The following is a 22877-nucleotide window of genomic DNA, read 5'->3' as shown; positions in this document are numbered from 1 at the left end:
TTTTTGGGTGAACTATCCAATTTTTTTGCATCAATTACTAACTACACTATGAGAACGTGCAAAATTATTGAAAGGCAGAAAGCACATCAAAGTATTTTGATTGGCTGACCAAAGAATGTGTACAATACAATTCCATAAAAGAAAATCAATTAACAGCTAATTTAAAGAGCTAGTTTTTAAAATATGGAATCCAAAAGTTGCTAACGTTCTTCGTTTGAAAACTTTCTGACGTCAGGAGGGCTCAAGAGCTCTGGCTCGTAATTGGTCCAGGGAAGCTGTGCGAGAGCTCTGTCACCCGAGCAGCAGTAGGCGCGCGCTGGCCAAGACTCACATCTCCGAAACAAAATCTCTTCTTATACTCTTAAACAAACGAGCTGACAGAGACAACAGCATCACACCACATCCAAAAACTGCCCCCTCTGCACCGAGACTTGAACAAGGAAAGCTAAACAGTCACGTTTGTAACTCTCTGGTTCTGCGCGTGAATCTCGATTTTGTTTATGTTTTCGTAGTTGGTCAGCGCGAGATAATGATTTCGCTGCGCGTGAAAGCATAAAGAGTGCGTTCGCTAAATACACAGAGACGTCTCAAGTGTCGGGTGCGCGCTAATGAATAGACTTCACTGAATGTATTTTTATATTTAGAGCTTTAATGCGCCGCATCTCTCGGGGGCAATACTGGACAGCGAGGCAGAAACAAGACACACATGCAGCATGGCATTTTTTATGACATTTTAAGGTCCAAGAAACATACGGACAGCTCGAAGAGGAGACGCTGTCCGTTTTAAAGCGGGTTTCGGTTCTGTATCGCGGTGTAAACACCGGCCGGGTTACAAAATGATGATTTGCGGGGCAGTTCAGCAGAACGGGGTCTTCTCCACTCCTCAGCACCTCTCACAGTCACCACACGTGGACTCGGACCCATCCGATTCCCGAAAGAGACAACTGGAACCCCCGACCGAAGCGAGCAGCAGCAAGCGCTCCAACACCGGAGGTAAGACCGACAGTTCACGGGTGCTCAGTCAGTGATCGGGCCTGCTCCTCTGTCTGTCAAACGAACAACAAGAGTCAGATTGAGTGTAGCGTGGTCTAGATTTAGACTTGCATATCAAAGTAATTGTTCTGTAACTTAAGAGCAGAACTAATATTGTAATCCACACAACAAACCCGACTCTTGATGTTCGGCTCGCATCTGTCCAGCCTGACCCGGTGGGGTGATCGCTCCTCTGGGAGTTAAGTTAAATTGAGCAGAAAATGAATGGAAGGGAGAAAGTGCACATGCTGCTTAGTTCAATCCCTATTCATATGCAGTAACAGACTCCAGTAGAAACAAAAAGATTGAATTCCTTTCCGTTCCGTCATGTGGAGCTTCTTTATACACACCCAATTGATAATTAGGGACTGTTTTCATTTTAAAAGGTTGACATTAGATGGTATTTTAAGTCACTTGAGGACAAAACAGAACATCAACAACAACACATTTAATAGACGTTTATGACTTTAAGCATGAGTCAGGAATAGGTGTGCTTTTAGCAGGTTCATAATGAGATCTGATCTTATTTTATTTCTTCATGATGGTGTGAGTCATTGCTCTTTAAATACTAGCAGAAAAGGTCAAGGGAGAAACAGAAAGTTGTGTAGCTATGTCCATCTTAAAAACGTGTCTATCTGGAAGTTTTGGATAGGATAAAAAGAAAACGTTTCAGTCAAGTTGTAGGTACATTTATGTGAGTATTGCTGTGGTTGACCGTGATCCGTGGGGCAGCGGCTCCCGCTGTGGTGACTAAATGTGGTGCAGCTGTCCAGCGTGAGTTTGACCTGACATCACCCTACCAAAATCAGCCAGACGCCAGAGTGTAAGAAAACAGACACAGGCGCGCGCTGTAAGACTGTGTAGGCTACACTGTTTTTCAGTATTGAGAGCTTGACCTCAAATGAGGCGTGTCAAGTGTTGCATTGAGGGTTTATGACTTGATTTCGTTGAGGCACCGACCTCTGGAGCTTTTACATAGATTAGTTTGCTATAGACAAACTTTTGATACTGCTTATTATGTGTATAATTATTACTGATGAAGTTCAATATTTTTGACTTTGCTCTAGTGACAAAATGTTGGCTGCATCAAATAAAGGCTGTATAATTTTTATTATTTAATACGTAATTACTTTCAGTACTATGATTTTATTATTAGTCTATTATTATTGAAAATAATACACAAAAATATTTAGAATGCAACTGATTATTATTTATAATAAATATTAATAATTATTTTAATTATGTTACTATTTCGTTTGGTTGTTGGTGATTGTGCATTAAAGTCATGTGTAGACCAGAAGATATTTGGAATATATTACAACTTGAACATCAGTAGAATATTAACCCTTGTGCATCAATTAAATAAAGTTACACATAGGTTCATTATGGACAAAAATGGCCATGTCCAAAAACTGTCATAAAAATATTATAGATTTATATTTTTTTCCACTTTCTCTGACATAATTTTTTTTAACCAGCATCAGCTCTAATCATAATGACCAAACATTCATTCATTTTTAGAATTTTAACCCTTTAAACGCTGGTTTGTTTACATAATGCCACTGTTGTTTTTTTAGGAAAAAAATGAAAAATAGTAATTATTTTCAATTTAATAGCAGAATTTTTTTTCTTTGATTATTAGAGCCTCGGATATGTCAATGATTAACAACAACATTCATTTTGATGCTTTCATATTTTTTTTATGCAGTATCAGATTTAAAAAAAAAGCTACCACTTAGGTCCATAATGGACAAAAATGGCCATGTCAAAAAAGTGTCATAAAAATATTATAGAATAATATTTTTTTCTACTTTCACTGACTTATATTTTAACCAGAATCAGTTCTAATCATAGTTACCAAACATTCATATATTTTCAGAATTTTAACACTTTAACAACAACATTCATTTTGATGCTTATACAGTATCAGATTTAAAAAAAAAAAAAAGCTACCACTCAGGTCCATAATGGACAAAAATGGCCATGTCAAAAAAGTGTCATAAAAATATTATAGAATAATATTTTTTTCTACTTTCACTGACTTATATTTTAACCAGCATCAGTTCTAATCATAATTACCAAACATTCATTTATTTTCAGAATTTTAACACTTTAAACGCCGGTTTGTTTACATAATGCCACTGTTGTTTTTTATAAAAAATATAATAATTATAATTATTTTCAATTTAATAAATGCTAAACAGATTTTTTTTTTTTATTTTTATTATTAGAGCCTCAGACACATACAAACCACACTCTGAAATCCATACCAACACACTCACACAATTATATATTCATAATGTATCAAATTGGCTCTATAATATGCATAAGCCAAAAACAGCAGAAAACAACAACAAAAGCGATGATATGCCAAACCTGAAAAAATGGCACGATCTGGTAAAAAATATTTAAAATGTAAATTTTGAAGCCTTGCCAACATAATGAAAGCATGTTAAACAAGATTGCATAATTTTATAGTTAAATGGCACTGGGATTAAAAATCGCAGTTTTAATGGGTTTCAATGTGCCATTTTTGTCCAAAACGACGCTAAGAGGGAGTATTTTGTGTAACTAGTGCAAAAAATATTTTTTTAAAGAAAATAGGGTGAAATATTAAAATTCCAATACAAATTCACACCTGTGGAAAATTTTATGCAGTTAGCATTAACACAGACAAAGTTATCAAAAAAACAATACTGAAAAAGCCAAAAATGTCCATAAGGATGAACAAGGGTTAATGTAGTGCATTAGTAAATTATAATATGATAAATTATTATAATATACAAAACATACAACTATACCTAGATTTGTATAGTGGGAATGTTGCCTTTGGTGTATTTTTAACACAAATCATGTATGTGAGCTTTTGTTGAGATATTTAAGCACATTTTTCAGATTAGTCTTCTATTTGCTCACTCAGTTTGTTATCTCTTTGTTCATTGGCAGTTCGGCCCATCAGTCAATTATAACTATCCGCCATCCTAGCTTTGTTAATTAAAACATAATCCTATCAATGAACGCTCACTTCCCCCTGCATGACCTTTGACCTGAAGAGAGTTAAGAACAGGATGGTCAGTGACTGAGATCCCTTTTTATGCCCTTCTTTTGTAAAAAGCCATTGATTGCTGATGCTAATTTTGCCAGTGTCCACGCATTTACTTTGTGTCCGTGCGTGTGTATGTGTGTGTGGCCTCTTACCACATGCATGTGTAATGTAACATGCACATGTTAATGTTGCTAATGGAGACTTTGGCAGAGCTATTTATGCTGGTGTGTTTTTGTGTGGTTCAGTATTAGATCAAAAGGTGTGAGAAGGAGAGAAATAGAGGGAGAGAAGGACACAGGTGCCCTTGCAGTGTGTGGTGACGTGAGTTGACTGTGAATTGGGCAGGTGGTGGGGAGAGGAGGGGCTAGAGAGAGAGAGGGCGCATGTATTCTAGAATGTCCAGTGGATGTGTTGAACGTGATCGGTTTGCCTGAACAGGAGCATCTCTGCTCTCTGCATTTTGTATCCTAGACACCCAGCAGAGCGTGTCAATATACCTCTATGGATATGTAGAGAATTTATCAACCTCAGCTGAAAAAAGCTACTATGCAAATGAAGTATGACCCTGGGACCACGCTTGCACACCCTCCCCCACCACGCACAGACGCACTCCCACGCCAGTTAGGTATAGCGTTGTAGGATTTATAGGCAGTAATTTTGTTGGCCGGCCCCTTGGCGCTCTGCGGCAGATCCTTTCTGCCATTTTCAAATCTCTCTCTCTCTCTCTCTCTCTCACACTCTCACTGTTTCCAACATGGCCATCCAAGGAGCCCACCGCCTCCCCGTTTTTGATCTATACCTCCTCTCCACTCACGCAAGGTCACTCCCTCGCACTTTCTCTCACTCTTTCTCTTTCGTGTGCTCTCCGCAGCCTCCCTCCATTCTACCTTTTCATATTTCAACCAAAAGTGAGCGAGGCGCTACTTCTTTTATAGTGCTGCGTCAAAGTGGTGGTGGTGGGGGGGCAAAGAGGAAGAAAGCCTTGGTGTGTGTATATGTGAGTGTGTGTGTGTGTGTGTGTGTGTGTGTGTGTGTGTGTGTGTGACGCTGGGGAGGGGTGCTGGGTGATTGGACACGCTAGGTGCCTCTCTGTAGAATGCAGCACAGGGCTGGAGCTCTTGCTGAATATGGATGAGAAGGAAAGCAGAGGGTGATGCAGTAGGAAGATTCCCCCGTCAGTCCGCCTCTGCCTGAACAATACAAGCCTCTCCGCTTCAAACACTCATACATACACACAGCAATTGCATTACCATCACACACAATCAGAGAAAGAGAGAGAGGGAATAGAGAGGGAGACGGGGGCTGACTGCGGGTATGGAGGGGAGGATGCGCTGACGTTGTCCCCCTCTCGGATACGAACCTGGGGAAAAAGGTTGACTGGCCACATTCCTTGACGGCAGCAGAGCTCCTGTGATCAGCCTGCAGTCGGGTATCGCTCACTGGTACAGCCTCTCCGCGTCCATGGCTATCTGAACCCCGTCACCAGCACAGTACAGCAGAATGGGTAAGAGATTCTGTCCCCTTTTGTTGACTTGTTGAATGCAAGACGAGTTAACCGTTTTTGTATTCATTTTCCATTCTTTCGCTCTTTCTTCTCCTGTCTTCTGCTGACGTCTCTTCATTTATTATCTGGGAAGGGGAGGCATGGTTGTCCTTGCAGCGTGCCTAGGAAAGGCCCTCCTTTTCACATGCAGAGTGTGTGTGTTTGGGGGTGTGGGGGTTTAACAATGCAATCCTTTGACCCACACCCTCTGTGTGTTTGCATGACACTCTCTTCACACTGTATGTTGTGTTTGTAATCATAGGTTTCAGCCCGTAAGTGTCTGACTGTGCTAGCGACTGTGTAAGAATGGCTCACTGGCAAACAGCAGCAACAGATTGTATTATTTACTCAGACTCTCACTGCTGAAAACCTGTTACACCAGCAGTCTTATATCATTGCCGCAAGCAGGGAGAGCAGCGCTCCCAAAGCGCCATTCTGAAATCAGTGCTGCATAAGAATGTGCTCTAGGTTTCCCTTCTAACAACAGGTAACCGACAGCAGCTCTTTCCCTTTGGCTCTTTCTGCCTTCAGAATGTTGTCTTGAAGTCGTTCTGGAAACCATTGTAAGGCTATAGATAGCCAGCTATGATGGCGAGAGTGAAGTTTTCACTCTTTGCTGGCCAAGGTCAAACAGTCCCCATGCTGTCACGGCTCTGTAAATCGGCTGCTAGTATGTACAATGAGATTCAGAGATTTGGTTCCTGCGTTTGGTGAAAAGCGTTGTGGTGCGGCGTACTTCACTGATTACGAGAGCCCTGATTGCCCTTCTGTTTTCTTACTTTGTATGTCATATAAACTTACTTGCTCCTTATTTCTCCTCGCATCCCTATGGCTGCTTTCTTCAAAAACCTCCATCATGGATTCCTGATAGTGTGTCCACTGCGTCCTGTCCTCTTCCTCTTTTCCTTGCAAACTGCCCTCATTAAACCATCCCCATAACAGTGTCTGCATTCATTCCATTCACACTCGCACCCTCCCATTTAACAGACTGGTCATTGATAAGATCGGGATCTTCCCAGCTCTGCATGTGTGTGTGTGTTTGTGTGAACCACGGCTGCAGCGAGCATCGTGGACTGAAATCCTATCATTACCTGTCAGTCATGTGTGTGGAAGGGAGCATCGAGTCGGGTGAGACAATGATGTAATGCGTATTCTAATGCGCACCTGGAGCGCTGCAGAGGACAGGTACAGATTGAGCCTCTGTGCACGGCTGCATTCAGATCCTCATCATGTTCATTACCCCCTTTCAAGGGCCCTACAGAGGGAGATGGTGGTCATCATGTCCTTGCGAATATGTGTGAGCATTTGTATATGAGAGTGTATGATGCCTTTATGAGATTAAGCATTTGTTGGATGTTGCGGTGTTATTAAGAAACCATAAGGTCAGTCCCAGTGCAGAGAATAATTAATCTTCACCCTGTGACATTTACACTTATTCATTTAACAATATATTTTTTTAGAGTGACTGAGCACAGAGCAGAGCAAATCAGCCAGAGAGAGATGAAAAAAGAGAGGGATGAACAAAATAATAGCAGTGCTGCAGATAAGAGCTTTTAGATCTATATAACAGAGACAGGAATACAGTTTTTATTCAGCCTTTTCCACTATGTCATGCAGTTCCATAGGAATGTGTGGAAATGTGAGCAATTGGGTCCCTCTGTGTTTTTCTCGAATTGTCTTTTCCATTTAAATTCTGCTCGGGTATCTTTCTAACTGTGCATTGTGCATTGCACATTCAGCTGCGTATAACAACTTGTACTCTGTGTGAGCTTTATTTCTTTCTTTCTTTCTTTTTCTCTCTGTCTATCTTTTTTCAGTTTTTCTTTATTTCTTTCTGTCTGTTTGACCTGATTATGTATTACAACTGAAGCTAATGTTTGCTTTGAAACTGGTGCCATCTACTAAAAGGCCCTCCCACTCTTGGCTTGTTAATATATGCCTGAGCTGACAATAAAAGTTCTTTAGATTTCTCTTATTTTATGTATTAATGGGATTGTCTGGGTAGGACGATTGATTACAAACAGTATTGACCAAACTGTCCTTCCAGTGAGAGCGTGTTGTTTTTCTTAAAGAACCTAACAGTTGTTCCATATGAAATTACTCGCAGCAGCAGTAGTGTACAGGTAAAAGCGTTGTTCTGCACTATGCTATTTAGCGGACTTCAGTGTGATTGGAATTTATCAAGTGTTCCCGTAGGACAGTCAATCAGAGTTGCTTAGAGACCATAATATTTTTACCTTCTGCCTGCCGCCCCTCCCCTCTTCTCTTCTCTTCTCTTTTCCTCTCTTCTCTTCTCTTCTCTTCTCTTCTCTTCTCTTCTCTTCTCTTCTCTTCTCTTGATCTGTCCTATCCTCTCATTGTTGTTGTATTCCTCCACCACTCTCTGGAATAATCTTTTCCTTCTGGTAGAATATTCCCGTCTTCGTTCCCCACAAATCTTTTTCACCCTGTCTTTTTTTTTTCAGCTTCTTCCTTTTACTCATCCTTCACACATTTTTTTTATTATTTTCTTCTTTTGTTTATTATTAGCATCTTGGCTCTTATCCTGTTTACATCCTGCAGTCTCTCGCTCTCTCTTTTTCTGTCTTGTGTCTCTCACTCCCTCTTTCTTCTTCCTCTGCAGTGGTACAGGGTCAGCTGCTGGAGATTGGGGGCATTTGAGTCTGCGAAACCCATCTTATCGCTCGGATTTACTACAGTCTCCATAAGACACAGATTTAATACGCAAACACAACACACTTTTCCCTTCAGTACACATAATACTACACAAAATACTAATGCATTGAAAATAATCTAAAATACCATCTTTGCTGCAAGCCATTTTAAAAGGTTTGTTTTAGTTGTGCCAATACAATGTTTTAGCAGGCCTGCCAGGCTGTATCGGATATCCAACATGTTTGAGCAGCCTGACATCATTGTGATGTCATAGAGGCCATGATGGGAAATTGTTTGAAATTTTGGTACCAAAGGTTTTGTTGATGACTAATTCAATATTGAAATCTCTATAATGTGTAAACCTCTGAACTTGCCTTGGATTAGTAATGCATTCTGGGCCATATGTTTTGTTTTGAATAGTCTAATTTTGCATTGAGAGAAAGAAGCCTCGTCCCCCTGGGAACCTGTGACTGACTTGTGCTCTGTTGGCTGGGTTCTTCAGGACAAATTTGAGGATTTTGTATCTATATGCTCCTGCCTGTACAGCCTTCCAGGCAATTACCCACAAGCCCATGGCCCCCCATACTTTTTAAACCTCAAACTTCTGCCTCTGAAACTGTACCATGATGCAGAGGACCTGAGTGGTCTTTCAGACGGCCGACCCTTTGTGTGTGTGTGTGTGTGTGTGTGTGTGTGTGTGTGTGTGTGTGTGTGTGTGTGTGTGTGTGTGTGATGGCAAAGAAGATAGTGAAGGACACAAAACGTGGAGACTGTTTGGTTAAATTTAGACCTCTACCAACCCAAAGCAGGTCACTTTAGCTCTGCATGGGGAAAAAGTGGGACAAAGGCAGAATCCGTAGGAACACATCAGGGAGAGAAAAAGAGAGAGAGAAAAAGAAAGAAATGTAAAGAGAAAGTGAACAAAAGAATCAGACTACTCTCTCATGTTTAGTAGATATAATGTTTCAAAATCAGGATCCGTAGTGATTTAATGATGCTATGTTCGAGTAGCCTCTGGTTGACATCACAAGGTTTGCAAACTGTTACATAATCTTACTACAGAACTGTGTAACACATCCCAAAAACCCTCTGAATTAAATAAAACAATGACAAAATGCACATCAATAACAACAAAACGAAATATTGTGATATTGAAATAATTACATTTACATTTATTGTTAATAATAATAAATATGATTATTATTACTACTTACTACCTATTTTACAATAATACTAATGATTTATTATTATTATTAATTTATTACTATTATGGATTTTTGCCTCAGAATTGTTCATTTGTTTTTAAGTTCTGATTGGTAATTTACAAACAAGTGTAAATACTGTATGTCTCAGTGAAATTTGGTTAAAAATATTCACTGTAAAGATGCTTTCATCTCTAACTTTTTGTCTCTTTGTGTGTATGTGTCTACAGAGGAGGGTGAATATTTCCTGAAGGTGTTGATTCCCAGCTATGCTGCTGGTTCGATCATCGGTAAAGGAGGACAGACCATCGTCCAGCTTCAGAAAGAGACTGGAGCCACCATCAAACTGTCCAAATCTAAAGACTTCTACCCAGGTATCATGCATATAAGAGCACATCTTTGATTGTTTATGTCTGGCTTTATTGATGATGGATATCTCACATTTTAGATTTTAGCACTTTTTAGTTTATTATAAATAAAACACTCCTCTATACCTCATCTTCTGTATTTATTCTTTGTTATTAGATCTATGTTATCAATCATTTTATTTACTGTGGAACAGATGTCACAATTAATGGGCTCATGCAGAACTCTAATTCAAACTAAATGGTTTTGAAAATAAAGATGCTTCAAGTATTTTTAACTGTATAGGATTCTTGAATTGGATCTGGGCAAAAGTTATTTATATTACATGGTGCAGATCAGCATATTGGTTTCTGTCAAACCACAACTTTGTTCTGCAAATTTAACTCTTATTATACTGGATGTCATTTAGCATTGTCATTTATATGATTACAGTAGCCTTTGTAATTATATGAATAGTAAAATTTTTTATCTGTACATGTACCCCTTTTTGGAAATCACTGCTTTAAAGCACCAGTGCATAAATGAACTAGAGAATAAAAAGTTATTTTGAATATAGAAATAGAAATTAGAAAATAGAAATAAGAGGTCCTTTCATGACAACAGGCTATAAGACTTTGGATTGTAATTGTAACCTTTATTTTTAAGACTGAAAGATTTTTGCAATGGAAGGATTAAGGAAAATTAGCTTTTATTTGTATAAGCAATCTTCACTCTCACTGAAAGCCATTGATTTTCTACATTAGTTGATTTTTGCATTCTGAAATTTCTTTTTGCAAGCTGAAAAATCTTTAAAGAGCAGCAAGCTTGTAAATGCAGTAGGTCTGACTGATGGCTTCACCGTGATAGAATAGTGTGTTTACATTTGTTTACAGGTTTTGGTATTTTTGTTTCATTGTCTGTAGTATCTTTTACACCATGTGTCATTAAAAAGCTGCTTTATATTGTAGCCAGATTAAATAAAATCAACAGTGAATGACTGTGTAAAATGTGTCCATGGGCAGGGGAAATATGTGAGAAAGTGTGTGTGTGTTTCACAGCTGTGAAGTGTATAGCTGAATATTGAGAACATAATTTGTCTGTAAATAGCTACTGTATGTATTAATTCATTAAACACACACTTTACAGCTAAAACTATCTTGAAACCACCTTACTAACACACACATTTCTCCACAAATTACCTTTCAACCCACTGTAAATTTAGAACAGTTTTAACATACCGTATCCCTTCTCATTTCTATTCAGTGTGTCTATACTAACAACACAACATCATAGTACCACACAATGTAAGATACAGTACAACAAAACGATGCTGCTCTGGCACACACACAGCACATCCTCAATCCTTCTTGTCTCTAAAATAATAGCAGCTTCTCTTCTAGACCTCATTTGTCTTATGAGACTCTGATAGGGAAACGTTTAAACTCTCTGGTGCACAAGAGAGCTATAAAAAGAATTCACCTACAGTTGAGCGGCTTTATTCCAGCCAGTGTGTCCTTTACCACACACACACACACACACACACACACACACACACACACACACACACACACACACACACACACACACACACACACACACACTGTAGCCTGTCACACTTGCACTTGTACATTACACTTCAGACTTTTCTTATTAAAGCTTATTTAACTTCAGAAATTTACCACAAACCACACCTCCTAAAAGAAAGAGAAGGACTAAACTTTACACTGCACACACCCACCCACTTGTGTGTAGTTAAAACTTTCATTAAGACATTAAGTTTAGTATGCTTATTAAGCCATTTTTTCTAATCGAGACCTGAGTCATGCACATACACTCTGCTTTGGCGTGTGTGCTGCGCTTCAGATAAGAACAAATGTTTGTGGAACAGTTGTGTAATACTCAGTCTGGTGGTAAAAAAAGCAGAGGAGCGCAGCCGAGGAACAAACGCTTGGTCAAGTATGCTTGTGTGTTTGAGCGCACATGCACGGCCATCTCTTTGCACTGTTGCCCGGAAACAAACACACACTATCAACAACCTACAGTACATACCCCCAAATCCCATCTCTCTAACATCCAAATGAAATAGAAGATGATCATGACAGTATATTTAGGACACTGAATGATACTTTTCACCACTAGACTGAACAGATCCTAACCTGAATTTAGGTTGATACAAACGCAGTGGATTGTGTACAGGAACTCATTGTTGATTGAATCTCTCTGGCCATGGAAAACCGGTTCCAGCCCAGCGAGACCTCTGTGGGTTCTCTCACAGTTACTACCGTATTCTGGACAGGTTGACTGCTTCAGGAGATTCCAGCAATATGTTTATCATTTTGGATCATTTAGCAATGGCAAAACAGATACATACACACATTTACAAGTATTCCACAAGACGAAATGATAAATTGACTAACCCAAATTATCCTGTTTAGATGTTTACACCCTTGCAGAGGCAACACATACTTAACAGGATAATTTGGGTAAATTAATTTATTATTTTACCTTACTTAAATATTTGTTATGCAGCTTCTTCAGGGTAGTACTGAAAAAAAAGTTTTTTAAAGATTTTTATAATCTCACATTTTTCTTGCTGGTTGTGAAAGAGTGGTACATGCAACTATATGTGTATTTTATATTGAACAAATAATTTAATTTTTTGGGATTTTTGTTTCCATGTCATTGATTTTTATTTTTTTATTGTGAAGCATCAAACCACAACAGTTAGTCTGTCAAATTGAGTCTGCATTATCATTATTTAGAATATTAGTTTACGTGATAGTTTAGGCTTTAAAAATACTTTTGTTACACATGCACTCTACATACTAATATTATGTGTTTTTATATTTGCGTATATGATTGCTCATGTATGTGTACGTGTGTTTTCTCAGGTACGACAGAGCGTGTTTGTTTGATTCAGGGTACGGTGGAAGCGCTGAATGGAGTCCATAACTTTATCGCTGAAAAAGTTCGTGAGATGCCTCAGAGCAGTCAAAAGGCAGAGCCAGTGAGCATTCTCCAGCCACAAACTACTGTTAACCCAGACCGCATTAAACAGGTTGGTTTTGTGAGCCTTCTTTACCACTACTCCACAATGTCCAAAATCCCAACATATACAGTACTGTGCAAAAGTATAAGGCACATTAGATCTTTTACAAAAACATTTGTTTTAAGATGGTTATTTTATATATCCTACTTTTGTGTGTTAATATTAAATATACATTTTAGATTTACAAACATTCATTGTAAATAAAATGGAAAAGAAGTAGACAAGGAGTCCTGCAACAGATGGCATGGCCCCCAAAGAACATCATTGAATCAGTCTGGGATTACATGAAGAGACAGAAGATAATGAGACCGCATAAAAACTGTGGCAAGTTCTCCAAGAAGGTTGCAGCAACCTACCTGCAAACAACTGTGCTCAAGTATACTTAGGAAAATTGGGGCTGTTTTAAAGGCATAGGTATTTTTTTATGAAGTTTGTTGATATTGAATGTTTTTTACTGACATTACTTTTGAAAACAGCCTCACCAGGGCTTGACATTAAGCTCTGACAAGTGATCATTCTCTTCCGAGTAAAAAGGTACTTGTCCGGAGAGAAACAATACATTTAAGTAATAGTTACACACTCAAGTAACATGTCAAAGTTTCTGTTGCATGCTTTCTAAAATTACGACAGCTGCTCAACCTAATAGTATGCCTATGCAATCACCTCGATTCTCTTCGACAGAAATGTAAACTGTGCTGGGAAGGGGAGAAGGCTATTGTCATATTGTAGTTATATTATGCTACAAACAGTAGTCAAATAAAGAAAAGCCTCCATTGCCATCATTTACAGCAGGGGTGCTCACAGCCACTGTGGAATGAGATCTACTTTTTCATCATGTTATTGCAGCAAGATCTACAGTACCATGCACAATACATACATAGTCACAAATTTACAAAATTACCAAACTTTCAGTAGTTGGTATTGAGATTGTACTATTATTGATCCCAGCTTCAACAAATAATAATACTAACTCATTTGTTAATTATGTAATTATTGTTTCAAGTTCTCAAGTAATTATTCAATACTAGTATACAGTCAGTAAAAAAAAAAAAAAAAAACGAAACCGCAATGACTAGAAATAAATAAAAAATACTAGAACAAAAAATACAAAATAAGAAAACAGTGCTTTTTTTAACAGCTTTAAATTGTTCAACAGCAGTATCAAGGAGTCATGTAAACATTCAGAATGAAATGCGACATAACTACTACTGGTCTTTACTGTATGGTTAGAACAGACTCTACTAAAGATACTAAAGGTCTCCAGCCAAGAGCAGTCAATGTTTTTCTTGTTTTCTTGTTATGGTTGTCTGATTAATATTAACGCCACACTAGAGGAGCAGGTCTATTAGGTTACATTTACACTTACAATCTGACATTTTGACACAAATCTTCTTTTACCCCACTGTTTACATTCATTTTAGACATAACTCACTGTGTTTACATGAATACCTCACAAAGATGGGCATTTCGGCTGAATTTTTAAATGTTTTTGACCTTTCAGGTGCGTAACTGCATTACCACTAACTTTCTCTGAGAACACGCGCATGTTCAGTGCACACACATAATCCACCTGTCAGTCAAACAACGCACAGCTATTACTATTACTATTGCTAGTGAATTATAAAATTGCATCCTCTGGAATATTTTCAACAGCAGAATAAGAATATGAACTTTGTAATAAATTACACAGGCATAGGCTAAATCCCAAATACAGCCAGTTTATTTTTTCTGCTTGCCCCTTCAAAACTCCATTTGTCCCGGACAAGCGAACAAGCATTAATGTCAAGCCCTGTTCACTATGAAACATTTTTCACAACTGCTTAAAACTTTTGCACAGTACTATATGTATGTTACTAGTTGGTGTTATTTGATATGTGAAAAAATCGAAATCAAATGTGCAAAACAATTATTCCCCTGAACTGCATTTTAGTCTAGTAATGTACTTCCCATTTTATTATGGAATGACAGCACAGACACTAACAGCTATCTAAAGATCAGCAACACTGAAAAATGTAGGTAGATATACCAGACCAATGAAGGCAGAGGGCAGGACAGTCTGGTGGTTGTTCCCCAGGGAAAGATTGGCTGAGAGGGGCAGCAAAGTGTGAGAGCAGTGTTTTATTTTTACCTGCTTGATCCTGGCAGAATGAGAAATAGAGAGGGAGTGAGAGAGCAGCTGCAATATAAGACTAGGGATCAACAAATGGCTGATATAAGCACTGACTTAAACACACACACACACACACACACACACACACACACACACACTATTATACACTCTTAAACATATACAAGCAAACAGAGTTACATACTGTAAATGCAGTTCCTTAAGCATATTGCAGCCATTCATTTCAACATTGTCAGAAATTCAAAAAGTGAGCACAGAAATCAAGCATCTACACAACCAGAACAGACACATTTGAGTTTATTACAGGGTCTATTTTGGGGGCTGCATGCAGACTTATGCATGCAATTCTGTTCCTCAATCAAAGTGACACTCCCCCTCCTCCACAGGCTAAACTGATCGTGCCCAACAGCACTGCTGGGCTCATCATCGGTAAAGGTGGAGCTACAGTTAAGGCTGTGATGGAGCAATCAGGAGCCTGGGTGCAGCTTTCTCAGAAGCCTGAGGGCATCAATCTTCAGGAGCGCGTTGTGACGGTGAGCGGGGAGCCAGAGCAGAACCGCAAGGCTGTGGAGATCATTGTTCAGAAGATCCAGGAAGACCCACAGAGCAGTAGCTGTCTCAATATCAGTTACTCTAACATCACTGGTCCCGTGGCAAACTCCAACCCAACCGGTTCCCCATTTGCCAACTCTACAGAGGTTTTACCCAATGCCGCTGCGGCAGCTACGGCCTCCACACTGCTTGGCCAGGCGGGCCTTGCCGGCATGGGAGGGTTCCCTACCGCTATGTCTAGTTTCTCCGGTAATGATCTGCTTGCCATTACGTCTGCCCTGAACACTTTGGCCAGTTATGGCTACAACACCAATACATTGGGACTAGGCCTCAACCCGGCCGCTGCGTCTGGAGTTCTTGCTGCTGTTGCAGCTAGTGCCAATCCTGCTGCTGCAGCTGCTGCCAACCTGCTTGCCACTTATGCCAGTGAGGCTTCTGGAGGGGGCGGTCACCCTGCAGCACCTAGCTTAGGGGGCTTCTCGCTGGGCTCTCTAGCAGCTGCCACAGGGGCATCTAATGGGTATCTGAACCCTGCATCCCCACTGGTGGCATCATCTCTGCTAGGCACAGAGAAGCTGGCAGAAGGTGGAAAGGAGGTGGTTGAGATCGCTGTGCCAGAGAACTTGGTCGGTGCCATCTTGGGAAAGGGTGGCAAGACTCTGGTGGAGTATCAGGAGCTGACAGGGGCACGAATTCAGATCTCCAAGAAGGGAGAGTTCATTCCAGGCACACGCAATCGCAAAGTGACCATCACAGGGTCACCAGCGGCAACACAGGCAGCCCAGTATCTAATCAGCCAGCGAATCACATATGAGCAAGGGGTCCGTGCCACCAACCCCCAAAAGGTGGGCTAGAGATGGGTCGGAGCGGGGAGGAGAACAACAACAAAAATGGGAAGCGAAGGAAAAGTGAGAATGAATATATGAATGAAAGAGAGGAAGAATTGACAGGGTTGGAGCTAAAATCATGGCCAAATATTTCAACACAAAATAAGGGCAACAAAAAAATGTGTGTGTGTGTGTGTTGGGGGGTGGGGGGTGGGCCGGAAAGAACTGTGGATAGATAATCTGTTTGGGGAGAAATTGTGAAAAATTGATATTTTGTGACTGAAATTCTGCTGTATTTTTAAAGTTGTGTTAAGTTATGTAGGTCTGAGTATTGTGCTCTGGGGCACTCAGAGAAGTTCCCAACTTCCTCTCTCTTAGCCAGGGGTTTTTTGGATTCTGTTTTCAGCTGTTTGCTTCCATTGTAGAGCCCTCACACTTTAGTTAATTACCTGATCCACACCCAGAGCAAGGAGATTGGAGTTTGAAATATCAGTAAATTCAGTCTACACAAATGTTAGTGTAGGCCGTGAATGAAAAGGTTATCTTGTTGGGTCAAATATTGAGAAGATACCTATGATGAATTTTACTAACTTGTGATTTTTCCATTATTGTTTTCAACTGAGACTTAATATGAAACACCTGTTGGAAGCTTTCAATCTCCATTACATTACTGAATTTCTGTGATTGTTCTCCATTATGGTTGGTTCACACATGGTCACACCCGGTTTCTTTTAGATTTACTAAAACCTGTGATTCCAGGTTGACCTGAATGTATTATGACTTCCTGATATTGTTGGGTTTTTTATATTCAAATTGGTATCAAATTGAGATGCTGTTGAGAGTAGATACCTAAACTTCAGCCACAGACAGGCAGAATATGTCAAATGTTAGATACTCAGCATTAGAGAACAGGAATGTAAACCACACACAATCAAACCTATACATCTTTATATCCAAACAAACTTGCATGTGCAGTCCCACTTTGGTGCTATAAGAAAAGACATGAGATCAAACTTTGAAGAGATTTTGTTGTCAAATCTTCTGATTTTAGTAATTGTGGTTTCTTGTAGCCCTCATTAAGTGTTACAGGGCATTTTGTGATTTACTCTGACAGTGAGTGGATATTCTAAAGCTCAAGCCAGAACAGAGACAAAACAGTGCGATCGTAAAAAATTCTGTTTTTACTCACTAACTTTTATTTCTCACTACAGCAAACTTTTGGACACACTACCAAGGAATTTAAGTCCTTAAAATCCTGAACTTGAAGAATAATTGGACCTGTTTAGACAGATGTACCTCTTAACTCCTCCTCTTCCTCTGATTGGAGGGGCCAGGCAATGTCTGTGCCTGTTTTGTTCGAAAGGAACTCAGGTTGTCATACCTCATGTTTGAAAAGAAGGAGAACGATTTCCAGTTTGTATGCAGTAGAGCAAAGTCTTAGGTGCATTACAAATGTCACTTTGTTCAAGTTGTGGTTAATCCCTGTTTGCATCAATCTCTCAGCAAAAGGTTGAGGTAGTGAACGAGAGACTAAAATGACCTACAGCTTTTGTGATCTGTTTGAACTGATTCCAAGGCCAGAGGATGCCTCTGTCATGACTGTCAACTTTCAGCCTTCCTCTGTACAGAAGTGTTACTGCAAGGCAAACTCTTGCAGATGAACTGATCTCATATCTGCTTCCTTTTAGAAACCAAACATCTAACAGCTCCTAAAGCATTGGTTGAGAGATTCATTTGACCACCACCTTTCCACTGATCAACTGGTTGTTTTCTTGTACACCAGCGGTGATAGTTAATCATTAGTTAATTCCACAGTTGTACACTGCATCAAAGTGTTTTGCTGCTAACAGCATTTTCGGTCTTGCCAGCAATTGGCTCTTGCATGGAGATTGAGCAGGAGCTCCTGTACAGAGCGAGTGATTGTCTCTGAACCACACTGTGAATCCAGCAGCCTGATGCCATCGCAACTATGAAATGTACTGTACATATTAAACCATCAAGTGTGTGTCCGTTAAGACAGCATGACAGAATAAAGCACTGAAATCGTGCGAGCACAAGAACACAGGACACAAAGCCCTGCTGTAGGAACGACTACCTGTAGTTTACTTTGCTCTTTCTCTAAACTGGAGGTCGCCGAGGGTCAGATTCTCCCGCCGCGGGCCCAGGCCTGTCATTGATTAGCAGATCTCCATTTGAACCCTGGACTTCTATATACAGTATAAGGACACTGAACAGCCCAATCTACTGCTGACCTACATACATACTCTAAAAGACATTCATCATCTCCCCTCAACTACCAGTTCTCTAATCTACTCTGTATGGGGGGAGCAGAAACGTAGAAAAAGGAGGGAAGAGACAAACAGAGAGAGAGAGAGAGAGAGAGAGTGATCGAGAGAGGGAGAGAGTGACCTATTTATATCCATTGAGTAATTGTGAGAAATATTAGCATTAAGTGCATTTTCCATCTCTCATGATTGCTATTTTTTAATACAGTTTAAAATTTGACATACCATGTCATACCTTACAGTTCATATATTCCCTATTAAACCTTACTGTATTTGAGTACCAGCCGTAAGACATCAGGTTCTCCCGAGTAGTAGTTATGTACATTAGTACTGTTTGGAGATCAAATTATGTACCTGATTTCAGAAGCACAAGCACTAGAGGTAGTGCAGCAATATGAGGGTAATATGATTACTGACAAGGGAGATTAATTTATATTCGGAGAAAAACAATTCTATTTGTTGAAAATAAACTTGATGTTTAGAGATTATACACTCATGACTCTAGGAGTAAGTCCTTCTCTCACTCTCTTCTAGTCTCTTGTCCTCCCTCTGTCTTTAGACTACCTCTTTATCTTTCAGCTAGAGCTTCTTATGTCTTGCTCTCTCACCAGTTGTTTTCTGTTTCTCTGCTCCTGTCCCCTCTCGGTTTCTCCCTCTCCAGACTTCCGGTCGCCACGGATGTGTTGTGTGTGTATTGTGGAGGTTTTGTGTCTCTGCAGGGGTCGATGGGTATTCTGCCCTGTGTCGTGAACACCTTACCTCGGAACTAATATACCGCAAAGTCCAACGTTAATACTCATGATTAGATTCTCACGCTCTCATTGAGGTTCTGCCTGATAATGATTCAGTATATTACCTTAAGTTAGCTAGAACAGGGAATTTGTACAATGAGAGAACAAGGTGTGTAAACCCAGAGGAAAGAACTCTGGGTTAAAAAAAAGGATAAAAACAAACAAAAAACAATAACGGAAGGGAGATGGATGTGATAGCCACCTCAAACTCAAACGATGAATTCACCATCTTTTGAGCTCTGTGTTATCTCTTTTCTCTCTGAGAGCTATCTAAGATAATTTCTGCATTCTTCCTTCATTTAAAAAAAAAAATATGAAACTGTGGAATCTGTCATGTCTCATGTTCTTTGTGTATTTTGGTGTAGTTCCTCTAGTTTGTGGTCTAAATGCAATTTTGCGCTGTTGGTTTCAGTGTGTGATTATCCGTTATACTTGTGTGAATGATGAAAGTGCCAATCAAGCCTGGTTAAGATTAGCTTTGCGATTTGTTTGTGCTTTAGAGTTGCTCTCTTTGGAGAGCTGGTGTCCATAGCTACGTCACTGATAATTTTAGATTGACTTAAAATGTAAAGAACTATTGGAAGCAATATTGTAGCATGTTGTCAAGTTTTGTGTTTTGTTATGTCTATTGTATGAGCCTTTGGAATTACTACAAATTTTGAATGAATAGGTTTACATGTACTTTTTTGTAATAACGTAAGTTGAAAAAAAAAATAATTAAAAAATGCTGCTATTTGATAAGTGAAAAATACAGAAATATTTTAGTTGGAAAAAAAACAAAGTCTGGTCTGTTGATTAGGATTGTGCTCGTTTTCTACAGGGGTATAAACGAGGTGTATCAATATTAATTACATAGACGCAGAAATAATCTAGTCTGTGCCAAACTAGACCTTCACAGCTTCTGTACATGTAGGTGTGTGATGAAACATTAGATATCGATAACTTATTTAGAAGCATTGAACAAGTGCCAATCAATCAATATATTTTAGTTCCAATGAAAAGATAATCAATAAAGGGAAAAAAATTACATAGCACAATGTTAGTATTGTTTTTACCCCATAGCTGCATAGACTAAGAGAAGAATTGTTTTATGCATACATATGGTTTTAATACACTCAGTAGAGGCATCCTGTGCATTTGTTTGACCTGTGGCTTCCGCACTGCTTTTAAGTCATATTGTCTCTGTAGGTCGGCATGGAGTAGGCATACACATGTTATACACATGTTATTAAGCATTCATAACACTCCATTTATGAAAGTGTGTTTTGTGGATTTAGGTGTTATATTTTTGCACGTCTCTATTGCATGATATCCAAGTGAATTAATGAGGGGTGGGAAATGAAAACAAACAGACAAGCAAACATGAAACAATTAACAAATTGTTTTGCATCTTGTGTCGCTCTGAGACACAGTTCTGAATGTGTCCCAAACGGAGCACTCTTTCTTTTTGTCACTTCATTTCTTTTTCTTTGGTTTGTAGTACTGCTTGTTTTTCTCGGTCAAATGGGTGTGGTCTTTTAAAGGCCAATACACATAGGCCTAAGAACAGCAGTGTAACCATGGGAACTGGAGTCAATTTAGGAATTTATGAAAGCAAGAGGATTCCAGTTCACGACAATGTGAAATGCATCAATCTTTTGGTTGGGAAAATACCCATGCATGGAAATGTCATTTCAGTTCAGATTTTTTGCCTTTATGGTCATATTTTGTCATACGAGAAATTGCATTTATTGGTTTTCAGACATCTCTAGTTTCTCAGCTTGATTCTCCTGACCCCACATGTAATTTATGAATGTATTTACATTTGCATAAACTGAAACAAAATGTTATTTCAATGTTAAATGTCTTTTAGGTGTGATGTTTACGGCGGAGGTTGTAAAAGTTCATGAAGCTCGATCATATCTGTCAGTGTTAGGAAGGCCCAGAGCCACATTAGCACCCAAATTCATTTCTCTCTTCCTGTCTGCTGATGCATCAAATGCACTTTACTGAGCATTAGGTCCCATCACAAACACACACAGTGTAACCTTCTACTGGATGCAAAACTGAACCAAGCAACCTGTTTTTAACATGGGAAAACTTTGACAGGTACATTGTTGTTTTTCCTGTTGTTGTGTTTTTATTATTTGCATTCTTTGGTGTTTGTAAATGAGTTGTACTTTTTTAAAGTGTGTTTATTTTTGTAATTTTTATTCATTTCGGGGAGGAGAGGTCAGAAGGAGATTGTACGATATCTGTCTTGCATTCCACTGTCTCTCCTTCTACATTCCCTTCCGTGTGTGTGTGTGTGTGTGTGTGTGTAATTGTGTGTGTGTGAGAGAGAGAGAGAGAGAGAGAGAGCACGTGTGAGTGAGAATGTTTGCATGAGTGTGTGTTTGTGAGTGTCTAGATAATGACACGCAGACACTATTGTTACCATTGTACTTGCCAACTGTGTGAAGCTGAACTGCTTTGAAAGTGAAAGGTGTTATTTTTGATTTTTAAAACTGTACGTTCTGTTCAGTTTAGAAGAATGGAAAATAAATTGCAGAAACCTCTGAAAAGTTTCAGTGTTCTCCATTCATTTAAGTTTATGGTTCAGGTCATGCTAATGTTGTCTATTTAGGTACATTTAGGTAACACATTAATTAAGGAAATAGTTCATATACACAATGAACAATACTTTTACAACATTTATTAATTATGCTATAATATAATATAATACTATTATAAAGTTGTATATGTTAACATCAGTTATTGCTTTATGAACTAACAGTGATCTATTTAAAATGTAAGATTCATTTGTGTAATATATAGTATGTTAATAAGAAATAATGGTAACATGTGGAAGGTTATTGTAAAGTGGGACCAATTTACAATTAATTTTAAGATCTTGTATTTTTTGAAGCCACAATTCGTATTCGTCTTTGGCATATTTAGACAATGTACACAGTAGAAGTTGCACGACTACTGATTTTTAAAAGTCGACTAGTCAAGCCCATTAGTCTAGTCGAAATTAGCTAATCGTGATGTCGTTCCATCCCCAAAACAACAAATTTGTGCTGATCATGTTGAAAATCACTAACTAGCGCCAGTGCTAGGTTTCCTTTTTAAATTAATATTCAAGGGTTCAGTACAAGTTAAGCTCAACCGACAGCATTTGTGGCATAATGTTAATGACCACAACATTTATTTTTGACTTTTCTTTAAAAAAGCAAAAATTTATGTTACAGTGAGGCACTTACAATGGAAGTGGCCAATTTTTTGGAGGATTTAAAGGCAGAAATGTGAAGCTTATAAAAGCACTAGCATTAATTCTTCTGTTAAAACTAGTGTATTATTTGAGCTTTAAGGTTGTTTAAATAGTATTTTTTACAGTCCTTTTAGGATTTGTTGACATTACATCATTATAAAATTGGCTAACTTTTCACAGAAATCACATT

General features: G+C 38.9%; 1 protein-coding gene across 3 annotated transcripts; it reads left to right on the top strand.

The window, feature by feature from the left end:
- The first annotated feature begins 374 nt into the window (after positions 1–374).
- On the top strand, positions 375–21988 carry LOC127631254 (RNA-binding protein Nova-1-like). 3 transcript variants are annotated; one of them, XM_052109330.1, is made up of 5 exons: positions 375–993; positions 9709–9852; positions 12715–12881; positions 15387–16397; positions 17591–21988. In XM_052109330.1, exons 1-5 carry the CDS (start codon positions 837–839, stop codon positions 17636–17638), a joined length of 1527 nt encoding a protein of 508 aa, XP_051965290.1. In that variant the 5' UTR covers positions 375–836; the 3' UTR covers positions 17639–21988. The 3 variants fall into 3 exon arrangements, with proteins under 3 accessions (XP_051965290.1, XP_051965296.1, XP_051965301.1); XM_052109341.1 differs by lacking the exon at positions 375–993 and adding an exon at positions 5205–5582; XM_052109336.1 differs by lacking the exon at positions 17591–21988 and having other exon boundaries at positions 15387–16543.
- The last annotated feature ends 889 nt before the right edge of the window (positions 21989–22877 follow it).

Source organism: Xyrauchen texanus, chromosome 3, assembly GCF_025860055.1.
Source record: "Xyrauchen texanus isolate HMW12.3.18 chromosome 3, RBS_HiC_50CHRs, whole genome shotgun sequence".
NCBI lineage: Eukaryota > Metazoa > Chordata > Actinopteri > Cypriniformes > Catostomidae > Xyrauchen > Xyrauchen texanus.
Note: the sequence above shows the minus strand (reverse complement) of the source record. Positions and strands in the feature narration are given on the sequence as shown.

Coding starts and splice junctions, on each gene's coding strand:
- LOC127631254 (XM_052109330.1), top strand. CDS start 837: ATGATGATTTGCGGGGCAGTTCAGCAGAACGGGGTCTTCTCCACTCCT. Junction 9,853..12,714: donor ATCTAAAGACTTCTACCCAG/GTATCATGCATA, acceptor GTGTTTTCTCAG/GTACGACAGAGCGTGTTTGT. Junction 12,882..15,386: donor ACCCAGACCGCATTAAACAG/GTTGGTTTTGTG, acceptor CCTCCTCCACAG/GCTAAACTGATCGTGCCCAA.